General features: G+C 44.0%; 1 protein-coding gene across 1 annotated transcript in view; it reads left to right on the top strand.

Moving 5' to 3' along the window:
* The first annotated feature begins 12,781 nt into the window (after positions 1-12,781).
* The window catches only part of LOC117347256 (sialic acid synthase-like), a 189,186-nt gene continuing 182,676 nt past the window's right edge, over positions 12,782-19,291 (top strand). Inside the window, exon 1 of the mRNA XM_033917928.1 lies at positions 12,782-12,999. Within this exon, the coding sequence (XP_033773819.1) occupies positions 12,868-12,999 (132 nt within the window). The 5' untranslated portion in view covers positions 12,782-12,867. The remainder of the gene's footprint in view (positions 13,000-19,291) is intronic.

The following is a 19,291-nucleotide window of genomic DNA, read 5'->3' as shown; positions in this document are numbered from 1 at the left end:
ACCAGCGTGGCTCACTGTAGCAGTGAAAGAAGTGATCAGAGGTCAAAAACGGACGAAAACTGGAAAAAGCACAAGCAACATCAACGCAGGTACCATAAGGCGGTAAGAGGGGCCAAAAGGAACTACGAGGAAAAAATTGCCAAGGAGGCGAAAAACTTCAAGCCGTTCTTTCGATATATTAAGGGGAAACAACCTGCGAAGGAAGCGTTGGGGCTGTTGGATGACCATGGAATAAAGGGAGTGCTAAAGGAGGACAAAGCCATAGCCGACAAACTGAACATGTTTTTTGCATCTGTATTTACAGAAGAGGATATACACAACATACCGGAGGCTGACAGGCTATACCTAGGAAATGAAGAAGGGAAATTGACTGGGTTGACGGTCAGTCTAGAAGAGGTATGTAGGCAGATTGATACGCTCAAGAGCGATAAATCCCCGGGACCGGATGGCATCCATCCGAGGGTAATCAAGGAACTGAAAGGGGTTATAGCTGAACTGCTTCAACTAATAGCCAATAGCTAATAGCCAATCTGTCAATCAAATCGGGCAAGATTCCAGAAGACTGGAAAGTGGCAAATGTTACGCCAATCTTCAAGAAAGGTTAGAGGGGATATCCGGGAAACTACAGGCCGGTGAGTCTGACCTCAGTACCGGGAAAGATGGTAGAGGCGCTGATAAAGGATCGCATCATTGACCCCTTGATGGACACAATCTGATGAGGCCGCTCACGCACAGTTGAAGATAGCCATGACTGCAAACACTTCCAGGATGCCTCAACTTCCTGCCCTTTTTAATTGGCTGAAAGTTGTGTATGAGGTTATGTCAATACAAGCGGTAACGCGCATTAGTGACCATAAACAGCGCCCATCATAAATAAACTATTAACTACACCTATTTTCATGGCGTTAAACACAAACACGCTAAACACGTGCTACAGCCGTGCTACGCGTTTTGCTAAGTCGCGCGCTAACTACTTTCTGGGATACGCCTACACCACATCTCTGTAATGCCCCTCTCGGCTCATATGTGTGCTACACATTAGCACAGGGATTATCGTGTGCTAATATGTGATTTAGCGCATAGACCACCTAACGTGGCCTAATGTCCTAACACACCTTAGTAGAAGGAGCCCTAAATCTAGGGTGCGTCTTAAGGTCAGGTGAAAAATACGGTAAATGGAAGAAAAGAATAGCTGACATGGTAAAATGGGGGGACAAGACATTTTTTAGATATATTAGGGATAGAAAGAAGTGCAAAAGTTGCAATGTGAGACTCAAAGGTGAAGGGGAGAAATATATAGAGGCTGATAAAGATAAGGCTGAATTGCTTAAAAAATATTTCTGTTTTCTGTTCACAGCTGAAGCGCCAGGAGCAGGACCACAGAAGACAAACGCAAATAGGGGTGAAGATATGGTAGACCCTGATCAATTTCCAGAGGATTGTGTTTGTGAGTAGCTATCTGAATTAAAAGTGGACAAAGTGATGGGGCTGGATGGTGTACATCCACGGGTACTGAAGGAACTTAGAGAAGTTCTGGCGGCTCCACTGGCTGACCTTTTCAATGCTTCTCTAGAGTCGAGAGTGGTGCCGGAGGTCTGGAGAAAAGTGGATGTAGTCCCTCTCCACAAAAGTGGAAGTACAGAAGAAGTAGGGAACTACAGGTCATTAAGTCTGACTTCTGTGGTAAGTAAATACTCCAGATCCCTAGGAAACACAAGTGAGGTGAAGGACTAGCAATAATCTACAGAGACTCATATACCATCACAGAATCTGACTCAGCTATCCACCAGACCTGGAATGCATAACCTGCAAACTAGAGGATAAACCCAACTCCATGCTAAACAACATAGGAATTATCTTGATCTACAGGCCCCCAAACTCCCACTCAAACACAGTCTTCAAACTGTTAGAAATAATAGCAAATCTAGCATGCCAACACACCAACTTGCTCATCGTAGGAGATACCAACTTACCTCTCGAACTGACCAACAATAATGATGTCTCTAAACTCAGGTACCTATTTGAAGACTGCCAAATCACTATCATGCTCTCATGCCCAACTCACGAAAAAGGACACACCCTTGACCTACTCGCTACTACCCCCGCCAACCTCACCACAAATATCAAATCGTCCCCTATCACCTGATCTGACCACTACCTTCTCAAATTCAACCTGAACCTCACAGTAGAAAACCATGCAAACAAAACAGCAAAAGAAGTAAAACTAATACGAAGAAAACTCAATCCAGACATTTCTGATCTCCCCCTCAACCAGCACTACAGCAATGCTAGCAAATTGGAACAAGTCCATAATCGATACCTTGGATGTTCTCTCTCCCCTACACCCCCGCCAAATAATTCAAAGCCGGACCTCCCCCTGGTACACTGACTCACTAAGAGCAGAAAACCAGCTATGCAGATGACTAGAAAGGAGATGGCAAGAAAACAAGGTGCCTAACCACAGAGCATTATGGAGAGCAGCAATCAACAAATATAAGTTCAACATATCAGAAGCCAGGAAATGCTACTACGCCAACATAATAGGAACTGGAATCACCAACAACAAAAAACTATTCCTCCTGGTAAAACAGCTAACCACCCCTCCAAACAAAACACTACAGATCACCCCAACACACCCACAGCCCAAGAGCTAGCAGATTGCTTTCTGAACAAGATCAAAACTGTGCAAGCAGAAGTAGACAACAAATAAATGAGTCCATTATGACAGATGTAGTTCCATGGAGCTGGAAAATCAGCCATAGTAAAACCACTCCTGAAAAAAACAACCATGGACCCAGACAACCCAAGCAGCTCCAGACCTGTCTCAAACCTCCCATTCATCTCAAAAATATTGAAAAAGACTGTACTCACGCAATTGCAAGACTTCATGGAGACAAACACCACCCTCTCCAACTTCCAATTGGGCTTCAGGAAACACCACATCACAGAAACTGTGCTTTTGGAATGCATTGCTGGTACTATTAGACCTCAGTGCCGCCTTTGACACCATAGACCACTCTCTCCTCTTGTCCAGGCTAAAGTCCATTGGAATCCGTGACAACCTACTTCAATGGTTCTCTTCATTCCTGAATGACAGATCGCAGAGAGTCCTACTAGGAAAATCCTTATCTGAATCCAAACCACTCCACTATGGAGTGCCTCAGGGATCCTTACTTTCACCTCTCTTCTTCAACCTCCTATGTCCAAGACTGAGCTGCTTCTCTTTCTTCCTAAACCCTCTTCTGCTCCTCCTCCTCCTTTCTTCATCTCTGTAAATTAAACTGTCATTGTTCCAGTCACCTCTGCTCGCAACCTTTTAGTCGTCTTCAATTTTGACCTCTCATTTTCTATGTATATCCAACAAGCTGCTAAGACCTGTCGCTTCTATCTCTTCAATATCACATAATTCTCCCCTTCCTTTCTGAGCACACTACCCGGACCCTTGTCCAAGCTCTCGTAACCTCATGCTTAGATTACTGCAATCTACTCCTAACTGGTATCCCTCAGTGTTGCCTCTCCCCCTTGCAATCTGTGCAAAACTCTGCTGTGCGACTCATCTTCTACCAATCTCGCTACGCTCATGACATCCCCTCCTTAAGTCGCTTCACTGGCTCCCTATCTGTCATCGCATACAGTTCAAGATCTTATTGCTGACCTACAAGTGCTGCCCCTCAATATCTCTCCGCACTTCCCAGAGAACTCCATTTCTCAGATAAGTCAGTCTTAACGTTACCCTTCTCCTTCTCTGCCAATTCCAGACTTCATTCCTTTCATCTAGCTGCCCCCTATGCCTGGAATAAATTACCAGAGTTTGCCCGTCATGCCCCTTCCCTTCCCTTGTTTAAAAGCAGACTAAAAACCCATCTTTTTGATATAGCTTTCAATCCTTAGCCCTCCAACCCAGCCATCTGATTAACCGTTCCCCTTAACTGTATCCATGACATCTTGTTTGTCTGTCTTGCCTGTTTAGATTGTATGCTCTTTCGAGCAGGGACTGTTTTCTTACTCTTTGTGATTCTGTACAACGCTGCGTGCGTCTGGTAGCACTATAGAAATAAGTAATAGTGGTGGTAGTAGTAGTAGAAATACTTTTTTACAGAATGGGTGGTAGATGCATGAAATAGTTTCCTGGTAGAAGTGGTGGAGACGAAGACTGTCTGAATTCAAGAAAGTGTGGGATAGGCATGTGAGATCTCTTATGGAGAGGAGGAGATGGTTCAGATGGGCAGACTGGATGGCCTTTATTTGCCTTCACATTTCTATATAACTAAATAATGAGGAAGACTGGTTGACTTTATCTCTGCTATAGCTTTTTTATTATCTTTTTTGTAGTACAGTGGTGCCTCGCATAACGGCCGCCTCGCACAGCGGACGCTGCTCACAACGAACTTTATGTCGTGATCCGTATAACGTACTTCGTTTCACACAACGAAGTCGCCCGAGCTGCATCCTTCCGGGGTTCCTGCGGGGTTGGATCGCAGCGGGGTTGGTCGAGGGTAGTCTCCTTCTCCTTACCTGCCCTGTCGCAGCACACAGCCGAACGGAAATCTTCCCGATGTCAGCGCTGACGTCGGAGGGAGGGCTTAAGCAAAGCCCTCCCTTCCTCCGACGTCAGCGCTGACATCAGGAAGACTTCCGGTCGGCTGTGTGCGGCTGCGGCAGGGCAGGTAGGAAGAAGGCAATGGCGAACGAAAGAGGGGGGAGGGGGCGGTCCGCCCCGAAGAATGTGCACAGCTGGTCAGGTCCCCCGATCGACCGACAACAGGCCCGGCCGACAAACCTCCCTGCCCTGTAGCCGCGAATCTAAATTACCTCTTACAGCAGCTTCAATAATCCAGCTGCTGTAAGAAGGTAATTTAGATTCGCGGCTACAGGACAGGGAGATTTGTCCGACCGGGCCTGTTCTGTTGTCGGTCGGGTGCAAAAGCGCCACAAAGGTGGAGGCAGGGAGGGAGGAAAGGTGGAGTGGAGAAGAAAAGACGCTTAAGGGGGGAGAAGGCCGCTGAAAGCACATGTTGGAGCAGGGGATGAGAGGGAGGGAGAGAAGGGGAAATATTGGACAAGGGCAGAAGGGATGCTAAATCATAGGGTGACAGGCAGAGAGAACAACAGGAAAAAGAGTGGAAGCAATCTTGAACCCTGAGGGTGAGGGCAGAGAGAGGTGGTGAGATGATTGATCATGGGGAGAGGGACAAAAGGGAATAGAGATGGGATAGGAAGATAGTGGAAGTAAAAGGACAGGGAGATGTATGTTTTTAGATGTATCTAAATAAAAATAATAACAAAAAATTTATCTTTTTTATGTCATCTTAGCATATTTTATGCTGCAGAACGAATTATTTTTTTTTACATGTATTCCTATGGGAAAACGCGTTTCACATAACGAACGTTTCACATAACAAACTTGCTCCTGGAACCAATTAAGTTCGTTGTGTGAGGCACCACTGTATTTGTGTCATCAAATTGTTTCACTGGGACCTGATATCTTCTGAGAAGATAACGCAAGAGCTTCTGTATTTAAACTCCTTGCTACTTAACAGGCTGGCGGCTAGACATTTTAGGTGACTTGAGGAGATAGATGATGTTTGAAAAGTATTTTTTATTTTATTTATTTTTTTAATTTATTTTTTCACTTTAAAGCCATGATTAAGTGCAGGATATAATACAATCATATAACTCTATAAAAGCACTTAAATACATTTACAATTATAATTTATGACAAATTAGATATATCACCCCCCCAATTATATTCAAAAAATACACTCAAATTGAGAAATTGAAAAATACATTCCAACCTGCTCACCCACCCTTGACGTGTATGACCAAAGGGCATAATCAAGTTTCAAGTTTAATAAGGTTTTTGATTGATCGCTTAATCACTCTTTGCAAAATTTTGTCAATGGCTCCCAAATCTTCAGAAACTTCTTATAATGTCCCTGATGTATAGCCATACGTTGTTCCATCTTAAAAATATGACATATAGACTCCCACCAAAAGATATAGTTCAGTCTATCCCAGTTTTTCCAATTCCTTAAAATAAGCTGAATGTCAACCCCTGTCATAATAAATAGAAGTTTATTATTGTGAGATGATATTTGGCTTTTAGCTCTCATCATAGGGCCAAATAGCACCTTGTCATATGTAAGTGCCAGTGGATTTTCCATTACTTTGTTTATCTGATCCCAAATGGATCTCCAAAATCGAAGTATAAAGGGACAATAAAATAATAAATAATCTAATGTCCCAGGTTCAAGATGACAGTGCCAACACCTATTAGACTTGGAACTATCTAATTTCTGTAACCGAACTGGGGTCCAAACTGCTCTATGTAACAAAAAACAAACAAGTTTGTATCATAGATGCAGACACAGTACACCTCATCCTCCAAGTCCAGATTTGTGGACATTGAGATGTAGTAATCTGATGCTTTATCTCAATGCTCCAAATGTCACCAAGACCAGTTTTTGGTTTCTTATTCAAAAATCCAGATATTAATTTATACCACTGAGCGGCCTGATGACCCAGGAAAAGTATTTTATTTAATTCTGAGGAACCAGGTCCTGGAGCTTGTGCTAAAGCAGCAATTTTGGTGGATTCTCACCAGCACCCCCCTCAGAGGTTGTTCTGGATGTAAGAAATCATAATAACATTACAAGCCATTTAATTGGCGAGCTGCTGGCTCACTGGTAGTGCTGTGCACTGCTACGCAGAGAACTCTAGATTCACATTTCCAGGTAAAGTCACTTTCTGGGTTACTGAGTGCTGGGGATGCTAGAGAGGCAGTGTTCACAGCCCCCAGTGAGACTAAATCATCATGTAAGGGTGACACCTATTGGTCAGATTTAGGTCTCAGATTGCAAGATTTCAGAAGGAGCCTTGATGCTCTAGCCCAGGGGTAGGCAATTCCAGTCCTCGAGAGCCGCAGCCAGGTCAGGTTTTCAGGATATCCACAATGAATATGCCTGAGATAGACTTGCATCTGAAGGAGGCAGTGCATGCAAATCCATCTCATACATATTCATTGTGGATATCCTGAAAACCTGACCTGGCTGGAGCTCTCGAGGACTGGAATTGCCTACCCCTGCCCTAGCCACACAAGTTGGGAGGGGTTATAAAATAGGGGAAAAATCCATGAATAGTTATGAATGAAGGCTAAATTTTGTGTTACAAATAAGTAAATATGGAGTTAATTTTCAGTACTGTCAGAGGAAGCATAAGGTCTGTTCATATTCAATCTCAAACTCCTACTTAATGCAAATTTGCATTCATCAGTGAGTAGGAAGCACTGCTGTACTTTTCTAATATGTAGAATTCCTAAAATATAAGAAAATAGCAGTAGCATGAGCTAGCCAGTTAAACCACAATAAGTATATGTTTATTGATAACAAGCAAAGGCATACAATTCCAGAAGAACAATACAACAGGATCCATAGCAACACCCCCCTCCCAAAAAAACCCAGACTTGGTTACACTAAACAAGAAAATATTTTTTCCCCATTTTCTCCCATCCCCTCCCCCCTCAAAACCAAACTTAAGAATCACAATGGATCAAGCAGTTGAGCAATCTAAAATCAGGGTTCAAAGGGAATTACAAATTCAATAAATGACTACGCACTGCAGCAGTCAAAGAGTTCCAAAAGTGTTCCCAAATAACTCCCTGAGAGTCCATGTCAGACACCATCTGCAAGAGTTGTATCATAGCTGCTCTCCAATGAGCCAAGGATGGAGGCGTAGCCTCCAACCAGTGTACCAAGATGATCTTTTCCCCTAACAATAGGGCTCTATGCAGAAAACCCTGCAGAACTTTAGACTACAATGGAACAGGCTGAAAACAGTAAATGAGGTGTTAGAATGCAACGAGTATGCCATAAAAGGGAGATATGTGCCAAGATCCTTTTTCCAAAAGGCTGAATCAAGTGACAAGAATAGAACAGATGACCGAGCATAGCCTTGTTCTGCCAACAAGGACAGCAAGAATCTGCTCGCAAGCCAAAATGGTGGGTATGTTTAGGAGACACATGTAGTCTCAATCATTGTGAAGCTGAGTTCCCACAATGGAAGAGAAAAGTGTAGATGGGACATCACCCTAAAATACCGACGTATATTGTCAATAGAGATTGTTACCCTTAAATCTTATGACCAACGGACACTGAGGGAAGGGTAATCATACTCTGGGAATCGATGATAGTAGTGCAGAAGGATTGATTGCTGGGCCTCCAAACAACGCCTCCTGTAAGATCTCCAATACCTCAGACATAAAAGAGGGTTGTGACAAAGAGCACACATAATGATGCAATTGCCAATATCCAAAGAGGTCTGGGACACCAAAGTGAAATTTGGATTGTAAATCCATGTAAGGTTTCATTGGACCATCATCCTGCAAAAAGTGAAATCAATAGCCCAAAATAAGGCAGGACGTTGAAAGTAAGAGTCCTGAGAACCCTTGAGAAAGCCACATTGATGGTGAAACGGGTCCCCGTTGGGCTTATCAGTACTCTGCACACTTTAAGATAAGTAAAGATTCACTGTCTATAAAAAAGAAGAAAAATAACAAAAAAATGATGTATGACGCACTAGAGATTATATACACAAATTAGGAGGTGCAGGTAAATTGGTCAATGATGGAAACTATAAAACTGTATGACTTGGTACTGGATTATAATATCCTTATCCAAGTAGGTTTTTGAGACCATTCCTCTTCATTATATCTTCATAAGAGTACCCTTTGGAGGATTTGTTTTGTATTTGAGGACGGTCTCCCTAAGGAGTCCCACAAACCATCTTCCTGGTTTTACCTGATGAAAAGGAAACCCAGACCAGAAAGGGGGATGAGAAGGAAGAGATGCTTGATCAAAAAGAGAAGGAGAGAGAGAGGTGCCAGACTATGGGGAGTGGGGAAGGGATTCAGGGTGTAAGCAAGAGAAGTGGTGAGTAGGGTGAGAGGACATGGATGCTGGACTGCAAGGGGTGGGGAGTGGTAGAGAGAGTTACCAAGACTAGAAACAGGGTGGGAAGGGAGGAAAATTCTTAGCCAGTGGAGAAAGGGAGAGAGAGATGCCAAACTATGTGGGCCAAGGAGTGGATTCAGGGTTAGGTTTACCATATATGTGAAGCCAAAAAAGAGGATACATGGCCCTACCCCATACCCCACCCCTTGCCTAGGCATTTGCCTGCTGTATGCAGTCATGGTTGTAGCAATCTATAATTGCATTCCTTGTGACTTGCCCTCTAAGGCACCCCATCCTTTCTTGTGTTGCACCCATGATATATCAGACTTCAGTTGTGAGTCTATATAATACTGAGTGGAGTGGACCAACCCTTGAGTTTATAAACATGTGGAAATAACATTAAACAGTCCTCCAGCTGTTAACAGATCTGAAGCATCAGGGGCAATTGAAAACACCAACCAAACACTAAAATAGAAAGGCCTTGTGGGCTTTATTTCAAAGCCTAGCCAGGGAAACTAGCTTTCTTTCGTGACCATCAGGTTCAGTACCTCTTTCTCCCAACTTTTAAAAAACATTCAACAAATGGTCACATATAGCAAACAGCCCCAGGGGTCTCAGTAACACATGCAGAGCACAAGTTACAGATTGTCAAACCCTCCCCCTCCCCCCCAAAAAAATCCTCTACTTATCTTAAATCTGTGGAGCAGCATAATAATAAAAAAAGGTCTAAGTCCGTTTTGGGTCTAGGGTGCTGGTTGCCTAAAGTTGGCAGCGTCCAAAGTCTGTTCTTGAAAAATGCGTCAAAAATATTTTTTTTAGAGAGAATCTTTTAATTCTACGTCCAGCTGTTTGTTCATCCAGACCATTAGTACGTCTATCTTTATACCACATTCTTGGCCAAAAAATCATCCAAAACACCTAGAAAAAGACCTTTTGGACATGGGAGAGGTCAGCAAAGTGATGGACTGGCCACCCAGACATGGCATCAGAGTAGTGGGGTACCTTACAGGGCACTGCTGTGAACTTCACAAAAGGGTGCCACATAAACATCTCACCATAACTCCTTTGCAAGTCATAGTGAGCCCTCCAAAACACCCCCAAAACCTACTATACCCACCTGTCTACCACTCCAATAGCCCTTATGGCTGCAGGTGCCACCTATATGGCAGTACAGTAGGGTTGGGGGGGGGGGGGGTTTGGTGGCCTCACATTTTTCACTATGAATGCAGTAGTTACAGTGGCTTATGGGACCGGGTCCTCTCTATTGTTCACTAGCCCAGTGCTTCTCAACACACAGTACACGTACCCTTAGGGGTATGCGGGCCACTTGTTGGGGGTACGCAGCCTTGCTACCGCCGCTCTCTCCTCTATATAAAAAAAATATTTTTAGTAATAATCCATGAGTCACACCTAGGAAATGGACTTGGGGTATATTTTCATCCTCCACAAGAACATGAGTTAGAGGACCAGCTTGGGGCAAGGCTTGCTGTGGAATGATTCATTTTCCATGCAAGAATATGACAGGTTAGAGTTACCAGACATCTGGGAAAACCTGGAACAGTCCTCTCTTTAGAGAACTGTCTGGGTGCCCTGACAGACTTTCAAAAACCCAGTAGTTTGTCCTGGGTTTGGAAAACCTTGACCCCCTGGCCACATCTGGAGGGCCTCTGAGCATACACAAATGATGTCACAAGCATCCACACACACTTGGAGGCCCCCTAGAAGCAGCCCCGAGGTTGGAAAGAAAGATGAGGCTTTGTGGGGTTGGGGCTGGAGGCGGAACGGGGCTGGGCTGAGGGTGGAAATGGGCGGGGCCATGTGTCCGGGTTTCTCTGTGGAAAAATCTAGTAACTCTATGTCAGGTAAAATTGTGCCTGGGGATTTGCCTCTGCGCTTTGGGTATGGATCCTGACAGTTATTTGAAAACTGAATTTACTGTAGGAGAAACAACAAAGAAAGTATTCAAAAGTGAATTTTCTTCATGAATATAGTCATTCAATTGCTACTCTGATATTTATTTTTTTTCTCTCATTTCCATTGTTCACTTTTGTTTCATGTATTGATTTACCAAGAGATGGTTGGGTAATCTCTTTTTTATTTAGAGCCTGGTTAACTTTAAATGGCAGTGTCAAAATTCAAGCATTTTTTTTTCTTTAACTATCTCTTCACTTGTATTTTTCTTGTGATTTAGAAGTGTGTGATTAAAGGCCCCTTTTACAAAGCCACAGTAGAGATTCCAGTGCGGCACATGCGATGCAACCTATTCAATTCCTGTGTTACATTTACCACGATGGTACTTGCTACTGCAGCTTTGTACAAGCGGGTCCCAAATTCTGCATTTCAGCTGCTAAATATTGCAGCAGAGCACACCCTGAATTAATGTTACTGGTTTTTGTGCAAACTTGTCTTACTTATGTTAGGGTTACCGGATGTCCGGGGAGATTTCCCAAACTCAGCAGTTTATCTGGGTTTTGGAAGGCTCCGAACTCAGGGCCACATTTGGAAGGCAAGCAGTGTCAGCGGATCGGGGTGGGGGTGGGGGTGGGGGTGGAATCGGGTGTGGTAGGGAGGGAGGTAGGCAGACTTGCTTTGGGGGAGGTAGGCCGGCAGACAGGCTGGCTTTGGGGGAGGCAGGCCTGCAGGGAGGGAGGGAGGCAGGCTGGCTTTGGGGGAGGCAGGCAGGCTGGCTTTGGGGGAGGTAGGCAGGCAGGCAGGCAGGCATTGGGGGAGGGGGTGGGACAAAGGTTGGAAAGCGGTGAGGGGAACATAGGAAGGAGGGAGGGAGGAAGGAAGGAAGGAGAGAAAGAGGCAGAGAAAGGAGGGGGGGGGGGTTTGTAAGTAGAAGAAAGACTAGAGAGATAAAGGCCTGGACCAAAGGGGAAAGACAGGAGGCAGAAGCAGGACTATGGGAGGTGCAGACAGAGGGGGAGAGACCCTGAGGAAGAGCAGAGAGAGGCAATATCATAACAGAGGAGGGAGACCTGGAACAAAAGTACAAAGGAGAACTGACACTGGATCTGGGGGCACTAAGGACATAGGAAGGAGGTGATGGGGACACTAAGGACATAGGAAGAAAGGAAGGAGGGAGGGGATAGAAAGGGACAATTGTTGGGCCTGATTGCAGAAAGAAAGAATGCACAGTCAGAAGGAAACATAACCAGAGACTCATGAAATCACCAGACAGCAAAGGTAGGAAAAATGATTTTATTTTCAATTTAGTGATCAAAAATGTGTCAGTTTTAAGAATTTATATCTGCTGTCTATATTTTGCACTATATTTGTCTATTTTTTTTCTATAGTTACTGAGGTGACATTGCATATTTTAAAGTCATTTGCCTTGACATCTTTGGAAAACCCCCCAAATATAAATGATAATTAACATTTTCTCTGTGTTTAGGGTGCTTTGTGTTTTTTTAAATTTTATGGTTACCATTATGAAATAAGATATTGTTTGTACATGAAAAATGAATGGAAGAAAGTGGGGCGGGGCTAGGGCGGGATTGGGGGCGAGACTTAATATTAATAGATGTCCCATTTTGTTGAAAAAAAATAAATGGTCATGTTAAACATAGCCTTACTTATAATTATACAGAGTTGGTGGCAGGGGGTGGGGCTAAGGGAGGGTGACGTGTCCTCTCTTGATTTCATAAATATGATAAACCTATCCTGGAATGGGTAACTTGGCAGCTCTGCTGTACCCAAATATTACTGGCATTCAAAAACATCAATATATCAACAACACAGACGTATAAATTCAAAGGGAGGTTTGGAACGCAAATGTCCCCTTCCGTCGCGTAGTAAGAAGTTTTTCCTTTTCCCCAAATCAGGTGACCAGACTCTTTGCGGTTTTATGTTTTAAGTTGACGTTTGTCAGACTGTTTGGTGGCTGATATTCTCGCTCTTGCTGAGTTACATTGCAATGGTTTTAGAATTTGAGCTGTGCCCTGGGCGGCGGATCGGGGGAAATCAGCCGTGTTTTATTATCGCCGAGATTGGCCAAAATCACCAGGGGGACCTGGAGACGGCCAAGCGCATGATACGCATGGCAAAGGTAAGGTAGAGAATTAAGGGTAGGGGTAGGGTAGAGTATGGTATGTATAGGGAGTGCGTCCTCTATCTCTGCAGCCTTACCCCGATTCATAGTTTCTGTAGACACGGAGGGATTTGTATATTGAAGTAGTTGTAGGCCAGTGCTGTAATGAATAAGCTTCTTGTATATCTGAGCGTATAAGAACGGTATGTTATATAGTACTTAATTAGTAAGACTCCCACTATAATAATTGCGGATTCAAACGATATAGAGTTGATTCTGCAAGTACAGAGTTGCTGTTCCTCCTCGAAGGTAGGTCACTTTTTTTTTTATTTATTTTTGCAGTGCTGTCTAAGATTGTGTTCCCATTAAGGGTCTGCATACTTGTGACAGTTAAATTGTACGAGTAGTTTGATGGTTTGTGCGATGTCACATTTAGTTTGATGCATAAGAAATGTGTAATGCTGTTACATTCCATGAGTTAGATGAAGTAGAAAGGAAGATACCGTAATTGACTTATTAAATGCTATATAGTCACTGTCACAGACGGGCTGCGCTTTTCATAGCTGTAGGGCGAGGCATTTCCTTGTTCGTAGGTCTGTGTAGAGAACTGTTTCAGTATTGGTGTAAAGCAGTGTTCTTCAACCTTTTTACACCCGTGGACCGGCAGAAAAAAAATAATTATTTTGTGGACCGGCAAACTACTAGGACTAAAATTTAAAAATCCCGTTTCCGCCCCATCTCCGCGAGCTCGGTCCCCACAAATCATCTGTTCCCATCCACACAAGCCTCAGTTATGATTTTATATTGAATGTATTTTATTAAAGTATAAAAAGAAACAATATTCTGTAGAATTGTCATTTTATAAATACAAATAATTCAGAGCAAGGATCAACAAAACCCCTGTCTCCCCTCCCCTTAACATATATCCCCTCTACTATCAAGAAAACTGAACAAGCCAAATTATTACAGAATGCTACACAGAAATATCATGCTAACAGAATACTGAAGTAACACATGACAGGAATAGTTTTAGGGGAATGCAACTAGGGCAACTGCCCCCTGGTCAGAGAGCGCCCTAAGCCAGCTGAAAGCTAAAGAAGCACTGCCTGGGTTTTGCAGTCCCCAGTTATGTCTAACACCAGCTCTAGCAGGATATATATTTCAAATCTGATATATTCTAATCACAAAATAGAAATAAAATTATTTTTTTCTACCTTTTGTTGTCTCTGGTTTCTGCTTTCAATCTTTTTTTCACTCTCTTCCTTCCAGCGTATGCCCTCTCTGTCTCTTCAATCCAGCATCTGCCCCTTCCATCCACTATCTGTCCTCTCCCCCTTCCATATGGTATCTGTCTTCTTTCTATGTCCCTCTCCCCTTTCCATCCAGCTTGTGCCCCTCTCTCCTATTTACATGATTCATTCCAGCTTCACTGCTCTCTTCATTTTTATCTCTCCTACACCAGATCTATCATCGTTGTCCCTCTGCTTATTTTTCTGCTGACCCCTTCCTATCATCAATCTCTCTACTTTCTCATGCCTGTGTCTCCCCTTCCCCTCCTCTAATCTCTCTGCCAGCTGTTTCCTTCCTTTTTTTCATTCTCCCTTCCCTCCTCCTCCTGTCCAGCCGTAACTCTCTTCCCTTCCTCCCTCCCAGCAGCATCTCTCCGTCTCCCTCTCCAGTAGCAGCTGTCCCTTTTTTTTCCTTGCCCAGCAGCTTCCCAGATTCCTTTCCCTCCTCCCCTCCCAGAAGCATCTCTCCTTCTCCCTCTCCAGTAGCAGCTGTACCTTTTTTTCCTTGCCCAGCAGCTTCCCAGATTCCTTTCCCTCCTCCCCTCCCAGAAGCATCTCTCCTTCTTCTCCCCTCTCCAGTAGCAGCTGTCCCTTTTTTTCCTGGCCCAGCAGCTTCCCAGATTCCTTTCCCTCCTCCCCTCCCAGATGCATCTCTCCTTCTCCTTCTCCCTCTCCAGTAGCAGCTGTCCCTTTTTTTTCCTGGCCCAGCAGCTTCCCAGATTCCTTTCCCTCCTCCCCTCCCAGATGCATCTCTCCTTCTCCTTCTCCCTCTCCAGTAGCAGCTGTCCCTTTTTTTTCCTGGCACAGCAGCTTCCCAGATTCCTTTCCCTCCTCCCCTCCCAGATGCATCTCTCCTTCTCCTTCTCCCTCTCCAGTAGCAGCTGTCCCTTTTTTTTCCTGGCCCAGCAGCTTCCCAGATTCCTTTCCCTCCTCCCCTCCCAGAAGCATCTCTCCTTCTCCCTTTCCAGTAGCAGCTGTCCCTTTTTTCCCCTGCCCAGCAGCTTCCCAGACTGATAGTGGTTTTCTCCCCTCCCAGCAGCTCTTCTTACTTCCCAGCGCAGCGATTCACGAAGGCAGCCTCGGGTCCTTTGTTGGGTCGCGCCGCCTCTGAGGAAAGAGGAAGTTGCATCATCAGAGGCAGCCGCGACTCAGCAAAAGCCCCGAGGCTGCCTTCGTGAATCGCTGCGCTGGGAAGTAAAGGAGAGCTGCAGAGAGGGGAGAAAGCCACTGTCGGAGGCTCCCCAAGATCTCTCCGGCCCAGCGCACGCTTCCGATGCTGATCTTGCCGGTCCTGCGCGGACCGGCAGGAAGTTCAAATGAGTCAATCTTGCCGGTCCTGTGTGGACCGGCAAAAATTTCCTGCGGACCGGTACCGGTCCGCGGACCGGCGGTTGAAGAACTGTGGTGTAAAGCACCTGTGAGCTTGAAGTTTTTAGTTCAAAGCTATAGCTAATGTTATCCTTAGATGTTCGATGTTGTTTAATTTTTGCAGATATGTTAATTTGTTCCAGGAAATAAGTGCCGTTATCTCTTGGTAAAGCAAATCGGCATTTATTTACTCAATCTCCAATTATAAGGATGCTGAGGCCAAGCTTCCGTTTACCTGAAAAATCTGTTGAGAACATATGCCATCTGGCGTTTAAGCAGCTAATTGAAAATTCAGAAGTACACAAAAATAGGTGACCCGTTCTTTGCTTTGACGCCTCTATAGTCCTAATGAAAATCATTTTTGTAAATAGAAGAGCATGTTCCATGTGAAAATAAGCGTTTAAAAATTGTAATCTCCAGTGTAAGGAAGAAAATGTGCATGTTTTCTTCACTGTGTAGTTATTTAGAAGCGAGAAGAATGTGAAGGATTAAAATAGGTATGCTTTAGGAGAAAAAAAATGTCTGCAAGCAGGTAAGTTTTGCTGGAGTAATAATAATAAAACAGGATTTATAACACTGCTGGATCTACTCAAAATTATACAGTGATGAGTACTCAGATACAATATATCCCTGCTTCTAAAGAGCTTAGAATCCAGGTGAGGCAGTGGGAGGTAATGTCACAAGGCATATGGATAACAAAAGCAGGATCTGAACCCTTGTCTTTCCTGTTTCTCTAATCATGTCTTGTTTTGCTTTCATTATTGGTACAAACCCTTGGATAGTAACATAGTAAATGGCTACCCTGCACATTAGTGCTGCCGATTCACTTTGGGTGAATCAATTCGAATCGATTTAAAACACCAAAAAAATCGGCTTCCCGATTCGGACCCCCCCTCGCCCCCTAAAGCAGGAGCGGCAGCGCTGCTCTTGCTGGCCGGCCGCTGCCACACCTGCTTTACCTGCTTTAGAGGGTGAGGAGGGAGGGTCAGTCGGGAAGTGCTACTGTCGGGTTCCCCCCGGCGTCCGATTCCCCCCCTGGCATCCAATTTCCCATCCTGGCGTCCGGCTTCCCCCCTAGCCTCCCCGCACCGTTTACCTTATAGGTGAAGCCTGCAGAGCAGATCGCGGTACTAGCGTCTTTGCAAACTGCTTTGAGGCCGTTTCCTCTGCTGCGATCCTGCCTCTGATGTCAGAGGAGGGGCGGGACCGTAGCAGAGGAAACAGCTTAAAGCAGTTTGCAAAGACGCTAGTACTGCGATCTGCTCTGCAGGCTTCACCTATAAGGTAAACGGTGTGGGGAGGCTAGGGGGGAACACGGAGGCCTTCCCAGGGGGGGGGAGTGCGCAGTCCTTAGAGGTGGGACTGGCCTTGGGGGTTGCAGGCCTTCAAAGGGGGGGGGGGACAGGCCAGGGATGGAGGCATAGGCCTTCAAGGGGGGGGACAGGCTTTTAGGGGTGGGGGACAAACCTTCAGGGGAGGGGGGCCCTGGTGTAGAAGTACACGGAAGGAGAGAGGGAAGGGGGGGTTTCAAAGAGACATGCATATGCCGGACTTTGGCGGGGGGAAGAAATAATGGGTTGAAGGACCTTACTCTGAAGGCCATCTTTCTGGTGGCTATTACTTCTGCAAGACGCATTTCCGAACTGCAGGCTTTTCTTGTAGGCCTCAAATCTCCTTCCCTACCGGACTTACTCAAAGTCATCCAATCAATAAACATCTCCAATAATCCAACAGAGACTATTCTCCCTTCAATCCTAAAAAAATTCTTTCCTACCTTTGGTCCATTCATTTTGGAAATGATAACTAAGAGCCTCTCCTCCAATGCTGTGCCAAAAACCTGGAAATCTGCTTTATTCTTCCCTAAATTAAAACAAAATTCAGACAAATCTCAGCAAATTATCACCCGATCACCAACCTTCCGTTCATCGCCAAACTTACAGAAAAAATAGTACTCAACCAGCTTACTGAATTCCTTGATAAAACCAATGCTCTTCACCTATACCAAACTGGCTTCCGTTCATACTACTCCACAGAACTATCTTTACTCGGTCTCACCTCCGCTATCTACTACTTCCTCGATCATCGAAAATCCATTATTATCTCTTTAGACTTCTCAGCGGCTTTCGACACCGTTGATCATCATCTCCTCATTCGTCTCAAAAACTGCGGTATCACAAGCTCCGCTCTCCTGTGGTTCACTTCTTACTTCGAAGACAGTAATTTCAAAGTCTATTCGAAAGAAATATCTTCATCACCAATTACTCAAACTTATGGTGTTTCTCAAGGCTCAATCCTCTCCCCTTTACTATTCAATATTTTTCTAGCCCTTACTCTGGCCCAGTCTATTGGATTCATAATCTTTGCATATGCAGCCGACATCCAACTTCTTCACCCCATTGACCCTGCCAATATTCGCGACATACATGAGATAAACTCTAAACTGGACAAAATCAGCGATTGGTTCCATACAAACAAACTTTCTCTCAACATAAATAAATCCTGTGGCATAGTCATCCCGATCAGAAACGATGAACCATAAATGGACAAATTTCCATCAAATCCTGCCCAATACAAATGGAATTTAAAATAAAATTGCTTTGTCATCTTAGACAAAGATTTAACATATTACGATCAGATAAGCTCCGTTATAAAATGTTGCTTCCATAAACTTCGTTTTATCCGCTCTTTAACTTCTATCCTCAAAACTGCTGCTATCACTCATTAGTCATTTCTCATCTAGACTATTGCAACTCTCTGTATAACAGGATCACCCAAAAGGAATCATGTCATCTGCAGCTTATTCAAAACACGACAATTGAACTCATATACAAGGCAGGAAGATATGACCATATCACGCCTCTTCTGCGAGAAGCACATTGGCTACCCATCTCACATCGCACCACATATAAAATCCTACTGCTGGCTTTTAAAATTGAATTTATGCGCTTACCAGCTTTTCTAGATAAACTTATTCCCTACTAGTGCTGCCCGATTCAGGAAAAAATAATTCGATTCGATTCAGCCTATTGAATCGGTTTTTTTTTTTTTTAATTCGATTTCGATTTTCCTGCTCAATTGGGTGGTTTTTTTTTTTCTTGTTTTTTTTTTTTTCAACATTCTGGTGGGTTTATTTTATAGCCTCTTCATCAACTCCACCCCCTTTGCCCTCTCCCACCCACACTGTGGTGTAAATAAAATAAACAAAAAAAAGACATTTCCTCTCTCTGTTAAATCCTAGCTCATGTTCGCGGTCTAATACCAGCTCTGGCAGGATACACATTTCAAATCTGACATATTGTAATCACAAGGATAGCACAAGAGTATATGTGTGATATATCAAGGTAAAAGATTGCTAATCATGCAGAATTATATGAGGAATTAGACAAGATAAAATGAACCTAGTGAAATGATAATGTGATCTTACAAATGTGGGATAATCTTAAAGGTTAGGTTAGCCTTTAGAAAGCTAAACAACTAAAAAACCAAAAAATGTGCAAGATTGCATAACATCAAAAAGGGAAACAAAAGTAAAAAATAAATAAAAAGTAAAAAATAGAGATATGATGTCATAAAAGTAAAAATTAGGTGAGAAAATGGTGACTCAAAAAAGTGGAGCACAAAAAGCTCAACTACAATCACAAATTGATAAAAGG

Source organism: Geotrypetes seraphini, chromosome 1 (genome assembly GCF_902459505.1).
Source record: "Geotrypetes seraphini chromosome 1, aGeoSer1.1, whole genome shotgun sequence".
NCBI classification, from domain to species: Eukaryota; Metazoa; Chordata; class Amphibia; order Gymnophiona; family Dermophiidae; genus Geotrypetes; species Geotrypetes seraphini.
This window is presented reverse-complemented; position numbering and strand designations above follow the sequence as displayed.